The 19,641-nt window shown below is 37.6% G+C and overlaps 1 protein-coding gene across 1 annotated transcript in view; it reads left to right on the top strand.

Annotated features, from left to right (window-relative positions):
- The window catches only part of ZNRF2 (zinc and ring finger 2), a 56,619-nt gene that overhangs the window by 26,581 nt on the left and 10,397 nt on the right, over positions 1-19,641 (top strand). The window contains exon 2 of the mRNA XM_042473438.1: positions 10,650-10,745. Coding sequence (XP_042329372.1) covers positions 10,650-10,745 — 96 coding nt within the window. The remainder of the gene's footprint in view (positions 1-10,649; positions 10,746-19,641) is intronic.

Below are 19,641 nucleotides of genomic sequence, written 5' to 3'. Positions count from 1 at the left end.
ATAATAATAATAATAATAATAATAATAATAATAATAATAATAATAATAATAATAATAATAATAATAATAATACACTTCAAGGCTGAATGAGTAGTGAAACATCTACTTTTTTGTGCCAGGTGCAGCTTCAAAATAAGAGGAAAAAACCATATGTGCATTATTGCATATAAAGAGAGTGGTCAGAGTGAAAGCCATGGGCTACATGCAACTCCAAGGCTGGTTATGTAGTCACCCAGAATATGAAATGTCAAAATTTCCACATACACCTCAAAACTAGAGGATTGGTGTTGGCCATTTTGACTTGCATGAGAGAAATTTGGCTATGCTGGCTGGGTCTATAGAGGTCTGTCTTCAGCATATACAGTGTGCCCTTCATATATGCAGGGGATCTGTTCTGGAACCATCAGCCCCGTGTAAGGGAAAAAACAAGGGACCTCAAGTCCTGTTGTTCTCTATGGAGGTGTGTTCTCATGTGCTGTTCTGCATGTGTGCTGAACACACACACACACCCCATTAAAAGTGCCAGGGCTCACTGTCTCCATGACCTTGCGTCCTTGCATGGTGAGTTTGCATATGGCGCTGGCGCACTGTATAATCCTTTATTCAAAACAGGAAGTGACCGGAGTGGAAAATTCCAACCATTTCCTAATTTGAAAAAAAATACTCTCTTTTCTTTAAAACATTAATTGTACTTAGATAGTGATCTTATGTGATACGCCTCATAGCCTACCATACTGGGGGCTGATCATAGCTTTTCTTATGGTTCTCTGGTATTTGTTCACTGTACCAGTGAGAGTTTGGAAGACTGATTTGAAGACTGTTCTTCATTGTAATGGTATTCAGCAGGAGTAGGAGTAAGGAGTAAAGGAGTAAGAGGTTTTTATAGGAGTAGGAATAAGGAGTAACAAAATATATTTCTTACTCCTTATTCCTGTTATTATATTGTACACGCAAACACCAAAAATACTTTCATTATACAGTATTGCACTGGGAAAGGGACTGGGAGGCAAAGAAAGACACACACACACACCAGCCTTGCGGACCAACTGGGACTTTTCCCTAGGGCTGGGGAGTAGGAGAAAGGAGTAAGAGGTTTTTACAGAAGTAGGAATAACATTAGAAAAAAGATCTTACTCCGGAGTAGGACAAGGCGTAACCCCAAAATCACCACTACTCCCCAGCCCTGGTATTCAGGTGTGTGTGTATGTGTTCATGCACGCCACATATGGAGAAAGATTGAGAGCACACACAAACTGAACATTCTGGTGGATTGGTTGTTAGGATTGATTAGGTTATGTAGAAGTTGTGAGAATAAGATACATAGTCATCAGCTTCTAAAAAAATCCAGTTAGTGATAAGAGTGTACTTCTTGGAGGTATGCCACAAGTTAGTATGCTGAAAAGTCTGAGAGTTTGATATCATCTATAGGAGAGCATCTTTTCAGTTTCCCTGGTTTGGTTTTAAAATACAGGATTATATTTTACAAGTGTTTTCATTTAGCCTTTCAGATTTTTCATTCTGAATTTACAGTTGAATCAAATCATAAAGCCATTTTTTCTGACTCTACCCATATGCTTTCCCCCCAGAAAAATTAGAGGGATTTCTACATTATACTTTTTCCACATTATACATTGATACTAACAGAATCAGAACTTTGTATTATGACAAGAGGTCTTTCATACACATTACTCTGCCTGGTGCAGATGTATATTGCAAACCTTAGTTTGAAAACAGGATGTTGTGTGACATTGTGAGTGTAGGCTGTCTCTTGGGAATTTCCTACCTCACATTTGTATTATTTGCTCATAGTTTAAATTCAGAATAACAGGTACAGTGACAAAAATCAGATTCTCTCTTAAACCAGGTTTTGTAAACTTATTTACAAACTGGTTCTGTGCCCTGTGAAAGGAGGAAGCTTTTATTTACTTGTGTTAAGTGTGGTTACCAATGGCACTTTTGTAATTTTTAACCATGGCTGAAGGAGACAAGGGGCAGAGATGCATGTCCCTAGAGCAGGCCTCTAGCTCCCAAACCACTGTTTGCAAGAACCAGAGCAGAACATCTACAGAATGATAGAACCTTGTAGTCCGACTCAGAAGGAAAATATTGTGTCAGAATCTGCTGTTAATATTTATATAATTGAAGTATATATCACAGTTGTATGCATTTGGTATTAAATTCTGACATTATTGATAAGGTTTTCCTTTCTTTTTTTTTTCTTGCTGCTGTGTTCCTCCAGGAACCATTAGGTACTGGTAAGTATTTCAATTCAATCAGATTTTACAAAGTTTTGCCTAGTGAGAACATTGTATCCTCACTTTCCTTGGTGAAAACTTTGTACACTATGGGCAAGTCTGTTATTTCAGTCAGATCATCATTATTGCTTTGTCTGAGAAGAGATAGAATTGAGCAGTGCCAGGACCCTATAAAGACTGCTTTTAGACATTGTAATACACTGTGCCTTGCTGTGATGCCTCAGCAAGCTTTGGTGTTCCACATTTTCACTTTTCCTCTGTGTTACTGTGTAGCTGCAAGGAAATTGGAAGCTTTTGCTTCAGTTTTGATTAAATGCAGTTTAGCATAATTTTAGTTTCTTGAAACAAACCAATTTTGAAGTTGTTTTGTTTGAAATAAAACCATAAGCTTGATCAGTTTTTCCAGGCATGTTGACATGATATGTTGTGGTTAAATATTTTTTTAAAAAAAAAAAGAGTGGAAGTTTTCAGAATGAACAAGGACAACATTGGCATGAGTGTGTTCTTACCATGATATTTCATGGTTTATTGTGCTGTGTGTATATACGGACTTCATTTATGCATACTTTCTGAGGGCACCCATTTATTTGGTCACAGTTCATTGATACCCAATATTACTTTTGTTTACCCCTCAGTTGCAGAATTCTGCATAAATTCTGGTCTTGATAACATATTTAATAGGCTGAACATACCATATGTACTTGACTATAAGTCAATCTTATGTATATGTTGAAGGCAGGTTTTGGGGCAAAATAATGTATTTTGATATGACCTGTAGATAAGTTGAGGGTAAAATGTAGGGGCATGTAACAAAGGATAGGCCCATACAGATGGGCAGGATACCAAGTGCCAATCCTGTGGTATCCTGCCTATGGTTCTGACATGATTCTGTCCCAGGCTGGTGCAATGATGAGTAGATGTTCACGTGACATGCAGCTGCCAGTGCTGCTGCCATTCACCCCATACCAGCTGCCTGCATCACATCCTCTTGAGAGGCCTCTGCCATGGCCTATAATGGTAGAAATGGAATGCTTGGCTTCATTAACATGTCTAGGGAGCCTGCTTGCACTATCAAAGGCCACGCCTGAGGCCAGCATAGAGAAAGTAATGGTGGTGGCAGGTAAGGGTGTTCTGCAGGTTGTCACAGCAGAGTTTCCAGCCCTTTTAGACTGAGACAGCAGTTCTTTGAGCTAGGATCAGTCTAGTATCGCTGGATCAGCATCTGGACTGACCGATCCCATCCCAGGGCTATTGGCCTGTGTCATCCATACAGGACAATATGAGGCCAGGAAGAACATGGGCATTTTGGGTTGTGCATTTAGCCCCAAAGGAAAACAATGCCAAATAAGTGTGGATTTGTGCAAGGAAGACAAATGTCAAATTTAATAGGAAGAGTATTGAATAAAATAAACATAACAGGGAAGAGTAAAAAAGCAGGAATAATGGCATTAGGCATTTCTAAAGCTTTTGATTGTGTGGAGTGGCCAGCATTAAAAATAACATTAAAGAAATTAGGTATGGGGAAAAAAGTTTAGAGGATTGATAGATCAGTTATATTCAAATAACACAGCAGTAATAACAGTAATTGATGGATTAACAGAACAAATTCCAATTTCAAGAGGTACAAGGCAAGGCTATCCTCTCTCCCTGATTTTATTTGCAATAATTATTGAAATGTTAGCAAATGCTATTAGGGAAGATGAAAATTTGGAAGGAATTGGGACCAGAAAATTGAATAAGATAAGTTTATTTACAGATGATACCATATTGACAATCAAAGATCCCTTTAAAAATGAATAAAGTAAAAAGGCATTTAAAAGAGTTCAGAGGTTTAGGAGTAAATTGGAAAAAATCAGAGTTAATGTTGTTTAATTATACAAAAACAGAAGAAGAGGAGTTTTTAAAGCATAAAAATATAGATATAAAATTAAAAGATACAATTAAATATTTAGGTATAAAATTACAAAATTTACAAAAATTAGAAGAATAAAATTATAAAAAAATTAAGAATAGAAATTAAAAGGAAATTAGAAGAATATAAAAATATTAAATTAGCATGGTTTGGTAGAATTGTATTAGTAAAAATGAAAATTCTGCCTAAGATAATTTTTTTGTTTAAGATGTTGCCAACACAAATATCAGATGCTGAAATAAAGAAACCTGACAAGTATTAGTGAATAATTATTGTAACTTGAATAAAAAAAGTAAGGATTAATAAAAGATATTGGTATAAACCCCAAAAGGATGGAGGATTGGGTCTCCCAAATTTAAAACTGCATTACAATGCAAATTAATTAAGATATATTATAAATGGAATTATAGAGAAAGGGGAATTAGATTGGTTGGAGATGGAAACAATAGAAATAGAGAAAAAATTAGAAAATATATTTTTCAAAGATTTTACTATGAAAGAAATAAAAGAAATAGATGCCCCTTTTAAAGAATATATTAGAGATTTGAAAAAAAACATAAAGAAAAACTAATATCTGCTATCTCACTATTAACACCAGTTATAATGTTAACAAATTTTTCCAATAAATTTAAAGGAAGAACTAGGGAAAAAGCTAAGAGATCAAGAAATATATAGGATAAAAGAATGGATGAAGATAATGAAGGAGAAAGGAAATATAAAGGAGAAATTGCAAAGATTAAAATTAACTTGGTTTAATTCAGCGTTTCTCAAATAGTGGGGCGGGCCCCCCGGGGGGTGGCGCGAGGCTCTGTTATGCAGAGGTGTACTTATAACAATTTTATAGACAAATGATACTATTTACAGTCATGCGGGGGGCGCGAAATGTTTTCTTCTTCCTAGGGGGGGGCATGACAGAAAATAATTGAGAAGCACTGGTTTAATTGTATTCAGTTGGAACAATGGACAAAAAACTGGGAGAGAAAAATTAGAGTTTAGATAATATACGAAATTTGAACAATTGATTAGGCAAAGAGACAGTACAGAGGCAAATGAAACTTTGAAAGGTGTTACAAGTGAAATATATAATTATTAAAATATAATGAGAAAGAAGAATATCTTAGGACAATATGAGAGGAGTATTTAGCACAAATAATAAATGTTCATGATTGTAGGAAAATTTGGAATCAATGTAATTTAAAAAATTTATCCATATGAATAAAAGAGAATTATTATAAAATAATTTGGAGATGGTATTTAATGCCAAGTAAGGTTAAGCCATATAAATAAGAATTATTCAGTGCTATGTTGGAGGGGGTGCCAAGAAATAGGTACAGGGGTACCCCGGGTTACGAATTTAATTCGTTCCGCCGCCGCTTTCGTAACCCGAAAATCTTCGCAAGCCAAAAAACCCCATAGGCGCTAATAGCGAAAGCCGCGATTTCGTGCGAAAAAGCGCCGAAAAGCACCAAAAAATTTTTTCGTAACCCGAAATAACCTTCGTAACCCGGAACAGTTTTTTTTTGAATGGATTTTTTTCGTAACCCGGAAATTTCGTAAGGCGGCGCATTCGTATCCCGGGGTACCACTGTACTTATATTCATATATTGTGTGGTTGTAGAATTGTAAAGACATTTTGGCAAATAGTATTTAAAGAAATAATAGAAATTGATCTAGAATTTAGTCCAAAGATAGCATTTTTATCTATATATGACAAGATTAATTGCACCCAGGCTATAAAGGATTTAATTACAAATTTATTAACAGCGTTGAGATCAATGGTAGCAAAAAAGTGGAAAGATTAGGGAGATCTACAGATGCAAGATTGGTATAAAGAGATATGGCAAATAGCAATTCATGATAAGTTAACTTGTGGAATTAAAGTAAAAAAGGAATAATGAAGAGAAATGATTTTGAAGTGATATGGAAAATATTTGTACAAAAGGCTTTAGCAAAAGAAAGGAGGTGTTTTATCTCCAGAGGAAGAGTTACAATTTTGGAGGGTAGAGTAGTAAGAAGATACTAGGCTCTGGTAATGGGGAGCACTTGGGGGAAGGGGAGGAATGAAAAAAAAGAGAATTGAAAAATGAATTAGTGATATCATTAATGGTATTATATCTTTGTGTAATTATGAAACGTATATGGTGAAAAGAAATGAATTACAGTTAGATAAAGTGCTAAAGAATGGGATATACTGTGATATACCATATATATGTGGAATATTATGTAAAAGTTTTCATATATTATTGTAAGTAGTTATAATACTAATAAAGGCTAAAAATGAAAGTGCATGTTCTACTTCTCTAGCTGTTACCTCTTGTAGTACATTGAGATTTCTGAACAGTGTGTCGTCTTGGTACAGTAGAACCCAGCGGTGATTCTCCTCATGGAGCATTCTTTATCCTACATCCAAGAAGTAAAGAATGTCAGTCACTGCTATTGATAGAATATTCTTGGCAAGCAAAGAGAAGATAAAAATAGTAATTAATCTCTAGACGTCTCAGCCTCCTCTATTTGTGTGTATGTGCATGTACCTGTGCTTTCTTTCAGCATCTGAGTGAAGGGGAGAAAAACTTCTACATTTTTAACATCTGTGGCATTTGGTGCTTAACAGCGGAGGCATATTAAGAGTAGTGAAAAACGTTTATAGCAATTTGTGTTTATAATGAAACACATGACCAAATTTTTACCATTAAACTCAATATAAAGACACTAAACACCAAATTATGGCCGTTAAACCTATTGTACTAGCCTTTGTCACCTTTGTCAAGTTTTTATGTGACAGGCAGCAAATGGAAATTATTGGAATTGTTCATATATAGGTGGGGCATGTACTGATTCAGCTACTACTTCAGACCTTATATTTAAGAAAGCTTTAAACGGTGGAAATAGAAGTTTTAATTCCTTCTTTTAGAACACTTTATTTCAAACTGAGTACAGTTGCTTCTCTTGTCCAGAAATCTTACGAATCACTTAACTGATTTCTGTTCTTTGAACATTTAGGATCTGCTACACTGTTTTCTGTCTAAAGTGCCTATGGAACTAGATAGAAATATTTTCTTTTATGGAAGGCATGTCATATGCTGATCACAGTGTTGACTGTTGTGAATGATACCTTGTGATAATAGTCTTGTAATTTTAATATACAACCTAAACAAGTTGACCTTTAAGTAGCAATCGTTAAGTGTGACAGAGTTCAGTATGTAATGTTTTTTTCCTTTAGGACTTACATAGTGTTCTGTTCTTTGTATGTATATGTGTGTGTATTTGGTCAGGTTTCTTGTCTAAAGTGGAAGGAGGACTGTCTGAATTTTGTTAACTGTTAGGAGTCTCTTCACTAGTAGGAAATGGTAGCTTTTTTCAGACAATACATTCATAAGAATTTCACAAATTTATCCTTCTACCATGTGTTCTTTATGCACTACTATTTAAAATGGGAAGTGTTATATCCCTCTTCATAACTGAATATTGATATTCAACAGTTTCTTAAGCCAGAAAAGCTTCTCCTCAGCACTAACAAGGAATAATATATATTTTGACAGGATATTTGTTTTCGAGATGGAAAAAAAAGCTGAATACTGGTTATTCACAGACAGGGCCATTTTTGTACACTACACAGAGATTATATCCATGTATCAATACATGTAGATTAAGGGGTAGCTGCAATAGTTCCATAAAGGTTCTTTTAGACTGAGATAGTAGGCTTGCCAACAGAAAGATGCAGCCAAGTGACATCTGATTCTGTTTGCTTTTATTAGGTCAGCAAAGCTGGCATCTATTTTACTGTCTAGAGATTACTGGATGATAATACTCTTAGTATCCAGTCGAGCTCTTTGTACTTTGCTAACAGTTTCTCTTCAACTCAGTCTAACTGTCTTTGCCAGCTAAAGTTAAGCCTGAGGTTGCAATGCAGACAAACGCTTAAGTAGTTCCTGTTTAGCATTGCCATGGGGCAGAGAAATTCGTACAATCTTTCTTGGTCAAATTTCTGTTACTATTTCTGTTGATGAAGGAATTAACATTCTACAGTTTCTGATAAAAATGACATACAGAAATTGAAACAGCAAAAATAGATTGCATGATAAACCTTGACTTGCATGGAAGTTATTTGTTTTCTTTTTAAAATGAATAAGATTCCTTGTATTTTTCATGTTCATATACCTACAACTGGGATTAGCCCAGAGTGGTATTTTATTATGCATCTAATATAAAGACCTCATAAATTCCCTTGATGTCTTAAACTAACTTTCTTACACTGAAGTTAATTTGAGAAACAGAAATATTGAGAGGTATTAAAACATTAAATATCTTGATAATGTGTTTCTGTTTTAATAAAGTGATAAAAGGGGGGGGGGGATTCTTGTGAAGGAACATATACAAAGCCTCCAGTATATGTGTTTGTAGATCCCAATTCCTAATAAAAGGATTTGTAACTTTTTCAACCTTTTGCAGTAACTGAAGGATGGGTATTTATTATCTAGTCTGATGTTTCCAGATTCTAGGCCACCAGTAGACTGACTATGTTTTGCAGTGTTCTTTTTGCAAAGTACAAGTGTCTCACGTTTAATGTCTGCTCCTTGGTCGCTATAAACCTGGTACAGTATATGAAGTGCTGAAGGAAATGTTTTCTCAATATGTCAGTGATTTGAATGTGGCTGCATTCACATCTGTACTTGATCTGTTATATTAGATGCTACTACTGTTGGAAAAACAACAACTGAAGCATAAAAAAGAGAGTACCATTAGATTATCCTAAGATTTAGCACCACTACCTTAGTCCCTCCTATGCAGAATTTGTTAGTTTGAACTGTGGAGATGGTATCTTTCATAGATCTTTAAAAATTTGTTTATTAACTGCACTAATGGGTGTGTGTATGCATTTATACATACTAATGAATTTATACATACTAATACAATGAAGTGAAAGGTTATGACAGTGCCTGATTTTAAAAAAATTAATATTGCTATTTAGTGAATTACTTTGTATAGTAAGAGACTTGGCCAGTATTTAGATGCACACTATGACATTGCCAGTGCTGCAGGCTTACATTCAACATTTGTATGTTGCTGTGACCATGGCAAAAATATTTAATACAGTTCTCCTTGGGTAGTAATGGTCATCTTCTTGTTTGCTAGTAGTAAGGGGTATCATACTTCTTCAATCCATGTACAAATTATAAAGCAGCATTATCTGCTGATCAGAAAGACTTGTATAAAACTCTGTATAAAATTGCCAGACATGTGACATTTTTATTTGTGCTTGTAAGTTTTATTTCTGCGTATTCGTTTAAAAATGAGTAAACATAAGATTCTCTAGTGAGAAGGGCTAGGAACTGATAATTCCAGATAAAAGCTAGGACCTTGAGAAGTGAAGTATTGAATCAGATGCTGTACTAGAAACCAGAGTTCACAATATGTTATGTGACTAATTGTGCAGATAGATGTCTAGCCATCCTGACCTAGTTTTGGACAAAACTAATTGAATCTTTCCCAGCCATGATTATGGACTGGATTGTAGAACAGAGAGATTCCTCTATATGCAGAGAGAGGTTACAGCAATAAATTTCAGAGATTATTTCCATCAGAAAGAAGCTGCTATTGTTGGCAATGTGAATCAACAAATAGTTTTACTTAGGTCACTCCTTAGATTCACAGTATATTTTGAGTTTATTTTCCCTTACTTAAGAAATATCATTTTCAGACTAATTTCCGTTTCTCCAGTTCTCTCTGATATCCACCCTCCCATTGAATTCAATGGCAAGTACATTTCTATACCACTTATCAGTGAACTAGCATTCTCTAAGCAGTTTACAATGGGTAAGCCACTTGCCCCCAACAAGCCGAGTATTCATTTTACCAACCTATGTGAGTGGACCCTGGACCCTGGAGCCCTGTCTTGGATTGAACTCACAGCCTTATGGCTGCAGTACAGTGGTACCTCAGGATACGAATTACCCAGGTTACGAATTTTTCGGGATACGAATAAATCCCATAGGGATTTATTGTTTCGGGTTACGAAGGTTTTTTTGGGTTACGAAAAAACCCTGGCGCTGTTTTAAATGGAGCCGCGGCAGAGCCGCGGCTTTTTTTCCATTAGCGCCTATGGCAATTCGGGTTACGAAGGTTTTTCGGGTTACGAAATTAGCCGCGGAACGAATTAATTTCGTAACCCGAGGTACCACTGTACTGGCATTTAACCACTGCACCACGAGGATTCCCTCAATTCGAACTTGTCCTTAGTACTTATATCAGAGAAAAGTTCTCTTTGTTAATACAGTGTAATTTACTTTGAATTTACAACAAAGAAATGATGCGCATAACTGAGAAACACGACAGACTTGGCTAGGCTAAGCAGAAAGCCTCTGTGCACCAGAACAGTAGCACCCTGCAATTTCTTCATGAGGACATTTTTATAACTTTTATTTTGAACATACATTGTCACATTTTCCAACATTTTTCTTTGTGTTCTTCTTCATTTACTTCAGGATTCAAGTGCCCTGTTTGTTCCAAGTTTGTATCTTCAGATGAAATGGACTTACATCTTGTGATGTGCTTGACAAAACCAAGGATAACCTACAATGGTAAGAAAGTAAGCTAATTACTACTTGTAATACAGTAATTGGATTGATATTGCATTAGCTAAGCCTGCCAAATTGGATACATTTCTTTAAAACTAGCAACTGCAAATCTTTCATTAGCAATTCTTACTTGGATACATAACCTTTTCTTTGTGATGAATGTTTCTGGTAATTTTCTCCTTTTACCACCCTTGTTGCCTTTCCAGAAGCTTACCTTTCTTTTGTATTTTTCAAGGGCCTTACTTAGCACAGATGTAAAGCTAGCGGGCCCTATAGCTAAAGGACTACTTGAACTTGCAGTCTTTGGTGTTTCATAAATGCCAGACAGTAGGTCTTTCATGGTTTCCTCACCTCTCCTGTTCAATTTCATCTCATTCTGAATTAAAGGTTCTCTTCCTCTATTAGAATAGTGTTTAACTTAGAAATTTTAGCTTAGAAATGCAGAACAACCACATATTAACTTTTAAATGCAACTCTCGCGTTGGAAGGACAGATAAATTGTGAAGGATTTTTCAGTCCTCAAGTGATAGTGAGACTGAAGAAGGCATAATTGGAGGACAAAAGGGTAAAGAAACCATGCAGTCACCAGGTTTACACCCTGAGATTGAGGAATTTACCTTTAAAAATGTTACAAGGGGCATGGAAACCGGGTGGATGCAAGGCTTACACCCAGACAACGAGAACAATCAGTTAAAGATTATTTGAAGGTCAAAGAGACTGAGTGGATGTTAGACTCTAACCCCCAAAACAATGAAAAACAGGCTAATAAAGCCAAAAAACAAAAAGCTGATCAATTATGCACTAAATAATCTGATATTTACCTCAATATAAAATAAAAATCAGGGGCAACAGTGGTGCTCTGATGATGGTAGCCATTTTGCAACTCAGAGCAAAAGAAGTCCGATGACGCACTCGTGATGTAACGGATGCACAGGGACGTGTGGATGTTATGCGTCCATTACATGAAGTTGGCGGCACCCTTGCAGACAGGACGCCACCATCAGGTCACTGCCATTACATACTAGGGTTCTGGACCGTGCAGTTGCTGTGCAGTTTGGAACCCTAGTATTGCCACTGCCATGCCCCTTTCGGCCTGTCTGTCTTGGGTCATAATTACAGACAACATCACAGTTCGATCCTACAGAAACAAACAAAAAGAATTACATTCCTAGAATCTAATGACAGAGTCAACAAAAATATTGAAGTGGTCAGAACACAATCTGAAGTCATTAACAGCTATGTACCTGAAAGGAACATTAAACAAAATAGAAGATTACTTGAGTCGACCTCAAATCATTCCAGGGGAATGAACACTGAATATGGAGGAATTCAACAAATTGAAGAGGTTTGGACTATTCAGAGTAGATTTGTTTGCAAATCACATGAATTACCAGAGATACTTGTCAATAGAGAAGGATTTCATGTTCTGAACAGCCAATGTCCAAAAGGAATATTGTATGCTTTTCCTCAGTGAAAATAATTCAGAAAGTACTAAACAAAATCCATAAGGAAAAGGCACATGTACTTCTAATAGCACCCAATTGGCCAAGGAAACCATGGTATCCATTGATACAACAATTGTTAGTCAGTCATCCAGTATGACTAACAGAAAGATGGATTTGTTAACACAAGGCCCAATATGGCACTCAAACCTGCAATGGTTACAAAACTAAGTGCATGGGAATTGAGAGGCTAACATTAGAAAGATGCAGATACACACCACAAGTAATAGACAGTATCATAACTACAAGATGATTAACAACACAGAAAGTGTACAATCAGACTTGGAAAACATTCATGGATTGGTGTAAAAAAAAGAAAAGAGTTGTCCTTCAAAACATGGAGATAAAACATATTTTGCAGTTTTTACAAGATGGAGTAAACAAAGGATTGAGACAAAATATGCCGAAAAGGCAGATTTCAGTTTTATTAGTACAGTAGTACTAAAATGTGGAGAAGAGGGAATATCAGCCAATGAACATATCCAGAAATTTATAAGAGGTGCAACTATATCAACTTTCCCAATGGTACACAGATTCCCATCATGGGATTTGAATATAGTCTGAAATAGATTAACTAAAGCTCCATTCAAGCCACTGTATACTTTTTCTTTGAGACATTTGTATCAATCAAAGTATGTTTTTTGGTGGCTATAACTTCGGCAAGAAGAATATCTGAATTAGCAGTGTTATCAATACAGCCAAACCTATGCAAGTTTGAGGATGATAGATTAGTACTTTTCTTGAATTCATCATTTCTACCAAAGTGTATTAGGAGAACTGAATTTAGTGAAGAGATTTAATTGCCAATATTCTGTCCAGCACCAAAATATAAGAAAGAAAAGCAGTGGCATACATTGGATTTAAAAAGAGCAGTTAAGATCTATAAAAGAAGAACAGAAGAGATAAGGCGAACTGAGGCTTTATTTATATCATATAACCCCAGTAGGACATCAGGCCTCCAAAATAGCTTTAGGTAGATTGATAAAAGCATGTCTGTTGTTATGTTATGATTTAGAGAAGATACCAAGACCACAAAATGTATGGTCTCATTTGACAAGATCAGAGGCTACAACAGCAGCATGTACTGCATCATCTTCCTTGCAAGAAATATATGAGGCAACAGGATGGAAAGAGCCAAGCACATTTATAAAACATTATAAACGAGATAACTTTAAGTCAGCACAGGCAAAGAGTGCTGTAAGCGGAAGTAATACGTTAACTCACCTAGAAATAAAGAGATTGGGTACATCCCAAGAAAAGTGGATTGTTCCATCTGCTATCCAGAGAATCAGAGGTTGTACTTACTGTGAAATGTCATTCTGGGATGGCAGAAGGAATAATCCACACTCTCCCTGTTCAGAATTTAAAAAAAAAAAAATCTGGAAGGAGATGGAAGTCATAGACAATACGAATATAGATGGTATCAAAGATACATACACAGACATACAGTCAGGATACAATAAGAATCAACAGATAAAGAAACTTTCAAAGAAGGAAGGTTGGAGTCTCAATGGAAATTTATTAACTGATAAAGAACACTGTCTCTTGCCTTGCGGATGGCCCATGGGAATAAACCCAAGACAAGTGGATTGTTCCTCCGGCCATGCCAGAATGGCCTTTCCCAGTAAGTACAACCTCTCAATTTGGAAGAAAATCAGCATATAAACCAAGTAAATAAATAAATTTTTAAAATCTTAGACCCTTTACAAATGGGCCTTTGCGGCGCCCCCGTCACATGCTAGGGGTTGGCTGAGGACCTGGCGTCCATACTGGCCTCATCCCTAGCACGTGACGGGGGCGTAATAATGGCGGTGCCCTATACACACGGGCGCTGCCATTTTGACGTATCGGACGCATAGCATCCGCATGTTGAACCCCGGATGTGATGCCGTGAGTGCACAAGTAGTGCCTTGAGACGTTCCATCCGGGGCGCAAGAAGAAGCGCCATTTTGGCGCTTCTTCTTCACTGCGTCCGGGAACCGCGCAGTTTGACTGCTGCGGTTCCCGGATGCAGCAACCAGCAGTGACGGTGGCAGAGCGCCGCTTTTCGGCGGTCTGTAACCCGCCTTAATTTCTTTCTTAAGATTGCTGTAATAATCCTGAAGTTTTTTTCTACAAATGTGACTAGCTTCATGCAGGTTGTCAATAGAAAAGGAGACAGAACGTTTTATGTTTTTTTCACTGGATGTTGAAGGTGGGGCTTGCCTTTTTAAAGTTTGATTTCTGAGTTACGTGTCAAGGCAGCAGAGATCATTCCTCCTTTACTGCTTTCATTACCCTGCATTTTATTCCATGGACATGCCTGCATGCAGTTTATGATCACCTATTTTAACCAGACTAATACATAAATAAAAGATGGTGCTGCTGCAAAAACACTTATGTGTGTCATGTTTGTGAAAGTCCAGTGAAAAACAAAATCTATTCAGACATTTTAAGAAGGTGCTAGTGAGCATGTTTGCTTATTTTTAGTTTGTAAGTCTTTATGAAAGCAATGGTCTTAAAAGTATTACCATATTAAGATACAACATGTAAGATGGTTAGATATAACATTTGAATAATTTCGTTCCAATAAGATGCTAAACATTAGGGGGAAATGTGGTTTATACATGTAACCCATATCAATTTAATAGTATCATAATAACAGACTGAAATTTGCATTCTTGGATTAGATTTGGGCAGTAATTGAACAATCCTGTTCTTTGTTTGATAATGTTTTAGGAATAGAAAAACTGGTTGATGCTTTTGGCTTGTAGGTTTAGGTTGGGATATTGCTTCACCCTTAATTTGATTTACTGGGAAGACTAGTAGTCACTGTTGCAAAGGCCAGTTGATTCAGCTTTGTACCCAAGTAAATTACTTAGTCACCTGAAATTGGAATATTATCTTCAACCAGTTTCACCCACATAAGTAGTGTGTGTGTTTGTTTTCCTGCCTTTTGTTGGCATGCCTTCTTTTATACAGGGACTTACAGGGTTTATCTATATATTTAATGTTCTACCTTTCTCCCAAATAGCACTCAAGGCTGTTCACATATGAGCAAAAACAAAATACATGAATTAAAATTAGTAGTGAAAGTTAAAACTCAAATAAGATACCATTTTAAAATGTGAATACTTCAAAACAATACGAAATCATAGAATCATAGAGTTGGAAGAGACCACAACGGCCATCCAGTCCAACCCCCTGCCATGCAAGAACGCACAGTCAAAGCAGCCGTGACAGATGGCCATCCAGCCTCTGTTTAAAATTGTGCAAAAATGGAGATTCCAGCACACTCTGAGGCAGGGTATTTCACTGTCTTAACAGATTTTACTGTCAGGAAGTTCCTCCTAATGTTTAGGTTGAATCCCTTTTCCTGTTGTTTGAACTCATTGCTTTGGTTCTTATTCTCTGGAACAGCAGAAAACAAGCTTGTTCCATCCTCAATATGAAACACCCTCAAATATTTAAACAATATTACCTCTTAAGCTTCTCTTCTCTAGGCTAAACATACCCAGCTCCCTAAGTCTCTTCTCGTTTTGGTCACCGTCCTCTGGACACACTCCAGCTTCTCAACATCCTTTTTGAACTGTGGTGCTCAGAATTCTTGGTGAGACCCAACCAGAGCAGAATAGACTGGCACTATTACTTCCTTCGATCTAGACACTATACTTGTTAATGCAGCCTAGATTTGCATTGTCTTTTTTAGCTGCTGCATCACACTGTTGGCTTATGTTCAACTTGTCTGCTAGGACCCCTAGATCCCTTTCACAGTCTTGTTAAGCCAGGTGTCCCCCATCCTATATCTATGCATTTCATTTTTTCTGCCAGTCAATAATTACAAATCCACCTAAGAGCTGCATTGTCTTGGTCACATTTTACTAACTTGTTTGCAAGAATATCATGGGGGCCTTGTCAGAGGCCTTACTGAAATCAAGATATACTATATCCACAGCATTTCCTTCATCTACAAAGCTGGTAATTTTATCAGAAAAAGAGATCAGATTAATCTGGCATGACTTGTTTCTCAGAAATCCATGTTGACTTTTTGTGATTATGGCATTCCCTTCTAAAAGTTCAGAGACTCTCTGTGTAATGATATGCTCTAGAATCATTCCTGCTATTGATGTTAGAATAACGGGGTGGTAATTATTGGGATTCTTTCCCTCCCCTCCTTTTGAAGATGAGGACAACATTTGCCCTCCTCCAATCTGGTGGAACTTCTGTTCTCCAGGAATTCTGAAAGATTGTTGCCGTTAGCTCTGATATTACTTCTGCCAGTTCTTTTAATACCCTTGCATGTACACTTGTCCCTCCATATTCGCTAGGGTTGGGGCACAAGACCCCCGTGAATATGGAAAAACCACAAATAACAAAAACACCATTTTTTTTATCTGAGGGGACACCTCTCCAGGAATCTCTATGTCATCCAGTGCAACTCTGTGGTCAGTGTCAGACAGACACTGACCATAGAACTGCACTGGAGGAGCTACAAAGGCCTAGTGGAGTGTTTTCTCTAGGAATCTCTAGGTCTTTCAGTGCACTTTTTTTGTTAGAGTTGACCATAGTTTCACTGGAGGACCTAAATATTCCTAGAGAGAACATATTAATCAAATCCATGAATAATCAAAGCCGCAGATATCAAAGTCACAAATTGTCCGGGAAAGCAGCCAAAGGGCTGATAAGACACCTAGTTTTCAAACAAACAACCCTCTCCCAGCACAGCAAAGTCAGTGTAAGCTACACAGTCCTAGAGAGTTGCAGTAGCTTTTCCAAAAGGGATTACCAAGAGAATTGTCAGACGGTCCAAGGTTCAGGGTAACAGATAGGCAGGTAGATAAAGCAGTCCAAGGTCAAGGTTTCCGGGTATTCAAGACAAGAAGCCAAGGAGCCAGAGACAGAGTCTTTCCCCTAAAAGAGTCAGATATCCACTGGCAAAGAACCACACATGCTCCAGGTGCTTAAGAAGGCAAGGAGCTGGCCTTCAGCTGTGCCTGATTACGAAGACGTTTCTGATAAAGCCTCCGAGATCTTCGAAGGCCCTCTCTTTCTGCTCGACGCTCATTGAAGGTAGGCACACTGCCCAGATCCTCCTCCATGTCCACAGCCTCGGCACCAAGCAAACTTGACTGCTGAACCTCTGGAGGGGCCATAGACTCTGCTCCAGCAGAACTAGGGCCAGCCTCTGGCTCCTCCATTACAGGTTCAAGCCCCTGGGGCTCTGGCTCCTCCATTATAGGTTCAGATCCCAGAGGCTCTAGCTCATCCTCTGAGTCCTCCAAGCCATCTTCCAGGCTGGGCATGACACAAATATGGAGGGATAAGTTCATCTGGTCCTGGAGACTTAAATTCATTTAGATTAACCAGATATTCCTGTACTACCTTTTTATTTATTCTGTGCTATGTTTCCTCTATTGTATCCTCTGCTCCATTTTCCTCAGGTTGAACACCCTTTTTCTTTTCTGAGAAGACTGAGGCAAAGAAGATGTTGAATAGTTCTGCCTTTTCTCTGTCTCATGTTAGCTTTTCTCCATCTTCTCCATGCAGTGGCCCTACCATTACGTTCTACCTCCTTTTGCTGTGGACATAACCAAGAAAGCCCTTTTTATTGTTTTTAATCTCTCTAGCAAGCCTGAGCTCAGTCTGCACTTTAGCTTTTCTGACTTTACCCCTACATATATTAGCTATTTGTTTGAATTCCTCTTTCGTGATTTCTCTCTTTTCCCATTTAGTATACATGTCCCATTTAAAACTTAGCTCAGTAGAAAGTCCTTTAGTCTTCCATCTTGGTTTCTTGAGACACCTCCCATTTTTCCTCTTCATTGGAACTGTTTGAAAAAGTGCCTTCAGTATCTCCCTTGTGAGAAACTCCCATCTGTCCTGAACTCCATTCTCTTTTAGTATTCCTGACCCCTGTATCATCTCTGTTTACTGAAATCAGCTTTATTAAAGTCTAGAATGCTTGTCTGTCAATACTTGGTTTCTCCTTCCACTGTATAACAAACTGCACGAGAACATGATCGCTCCCACCTGAGGGTCCCATTACTTGCACTCCATTAACCATTAATCATTTACAACCATGAGAAGAACTAGGAAAAAAATGCAGCACATGATAATAAGCATAGTACAGTGCACCCTTTTTATACGTGGGGATCCCCCCCACGTAAACACCCCCCCATTGAAGGTAATGGGGCTCGTGCATGGTGCGGCAGCATGGCAGCGTGTGCGCAGCATGGACATGTGTCCCATTGAGCTTAAGAGGACACGCCGCCACTTGTGCCCATCACGCTCCCGCAGGCTCCCTTGCAGCTTTCAGCGTATGCTGAAAGCCACTTACAGTGTGCCCGCGTATGATGCAGGCGCACTGTATTGCATATCACATATTATTGGTGGTCATTTACCAAATGATTGTTTTGTGCATGTTTTCTGGCATCCATAACACCTGATGGCTGCTACCCAGAACAAGTGTTTTGTGTAGGAGAGTATCAGCATTGCACCACTTCTCTGAAATTTCATTTGTGCTGTTTTAAAATACTTTTTATTTCATATTTCTTACATTTTTAAAAATATCTACATCAATCAAACTTCATTCATTTTTCCTTTCCTTTCCTTCATCTGTCCTGAATTCTTATCCTTCCTTAAATCATGCATACGTCAAAGAAAAATAACCTTCATACATCTTTCACCCTACAGTGGTACCCCGGGATACGAATGTGCCGCCTTACGAAATTTCCGGGTTACGAAAAAAATCCTTAGAAAAAAACTGTTCCGGGTTACGAAGGTTATCTCGGGTTACGAAAAAATTTTTGGTGCTTTTCGGCGCTATTTCGCACGAAATCGCGGCTTTTCCCCATTAGCGCCTATGGCTTTTTCGGCTTACGAAGCATTTCGGGTTACGAACGCGGCGGCGGAACAAATTATTTTCGTAACCCGGGGTACCACTGTATTACTTTCTTACCCACCCCTTCTTCCTCTCACACTGACTTCCTTACAACACCAAACCATAGTTCTTTCTTATTCTTATTATACCAGTTGCATTACTTTAAAACATAATTCCTACCCTGTTTTGTGGAAGGTTCATCCTTCTTGATCCACATTTTATCCCCATCCCTTCCTTGTCTTTCCTTTTCTTTATTATTTTCCATCATTTTACTTCTATTTACATAATCATATTTTCTATAGCTCTTACTGTTTCTCCATTTCCCATAACTTTATTACTTTTCCCATTTTTTTTCATAGCTCTGAATTGACTTTCCATTTATGTACATTGAAATTTCATTTGTGCTAAAGTTTGAGATGGCAGGAATTTTTCATGCCGCTTATTCTCTTTTCCCTGTTGTTGTAAGAACTAATAATTTGTTGTTATGTGCCTTCATGTCATTTCTTACTAATGATGATCCTATCATGGGGTTTTATTA

This window comes from Sceloporus undulatus, chromosome 6, assembly GCF_019175285.1.
Source record: "Sceloporus undulatus isolate JIND9_A2432 ecotype Alabama chromosome 6, SceUnd_v1.1, whole genome shotgun sequence".
NCBI classification, from domain to species: domain Eukaryota; kingdom Metazoa; phylum Chordata; class Lepidosauria; order Squamata; family Phrynosomatidae; genus Sceloporus; species Sceloporus undulatus.
The sequence above is the reverse complement of the archived record's forward strand: the minus strand, read 5'-3'. Positions and strand labels throughout refer to the sequence as shown.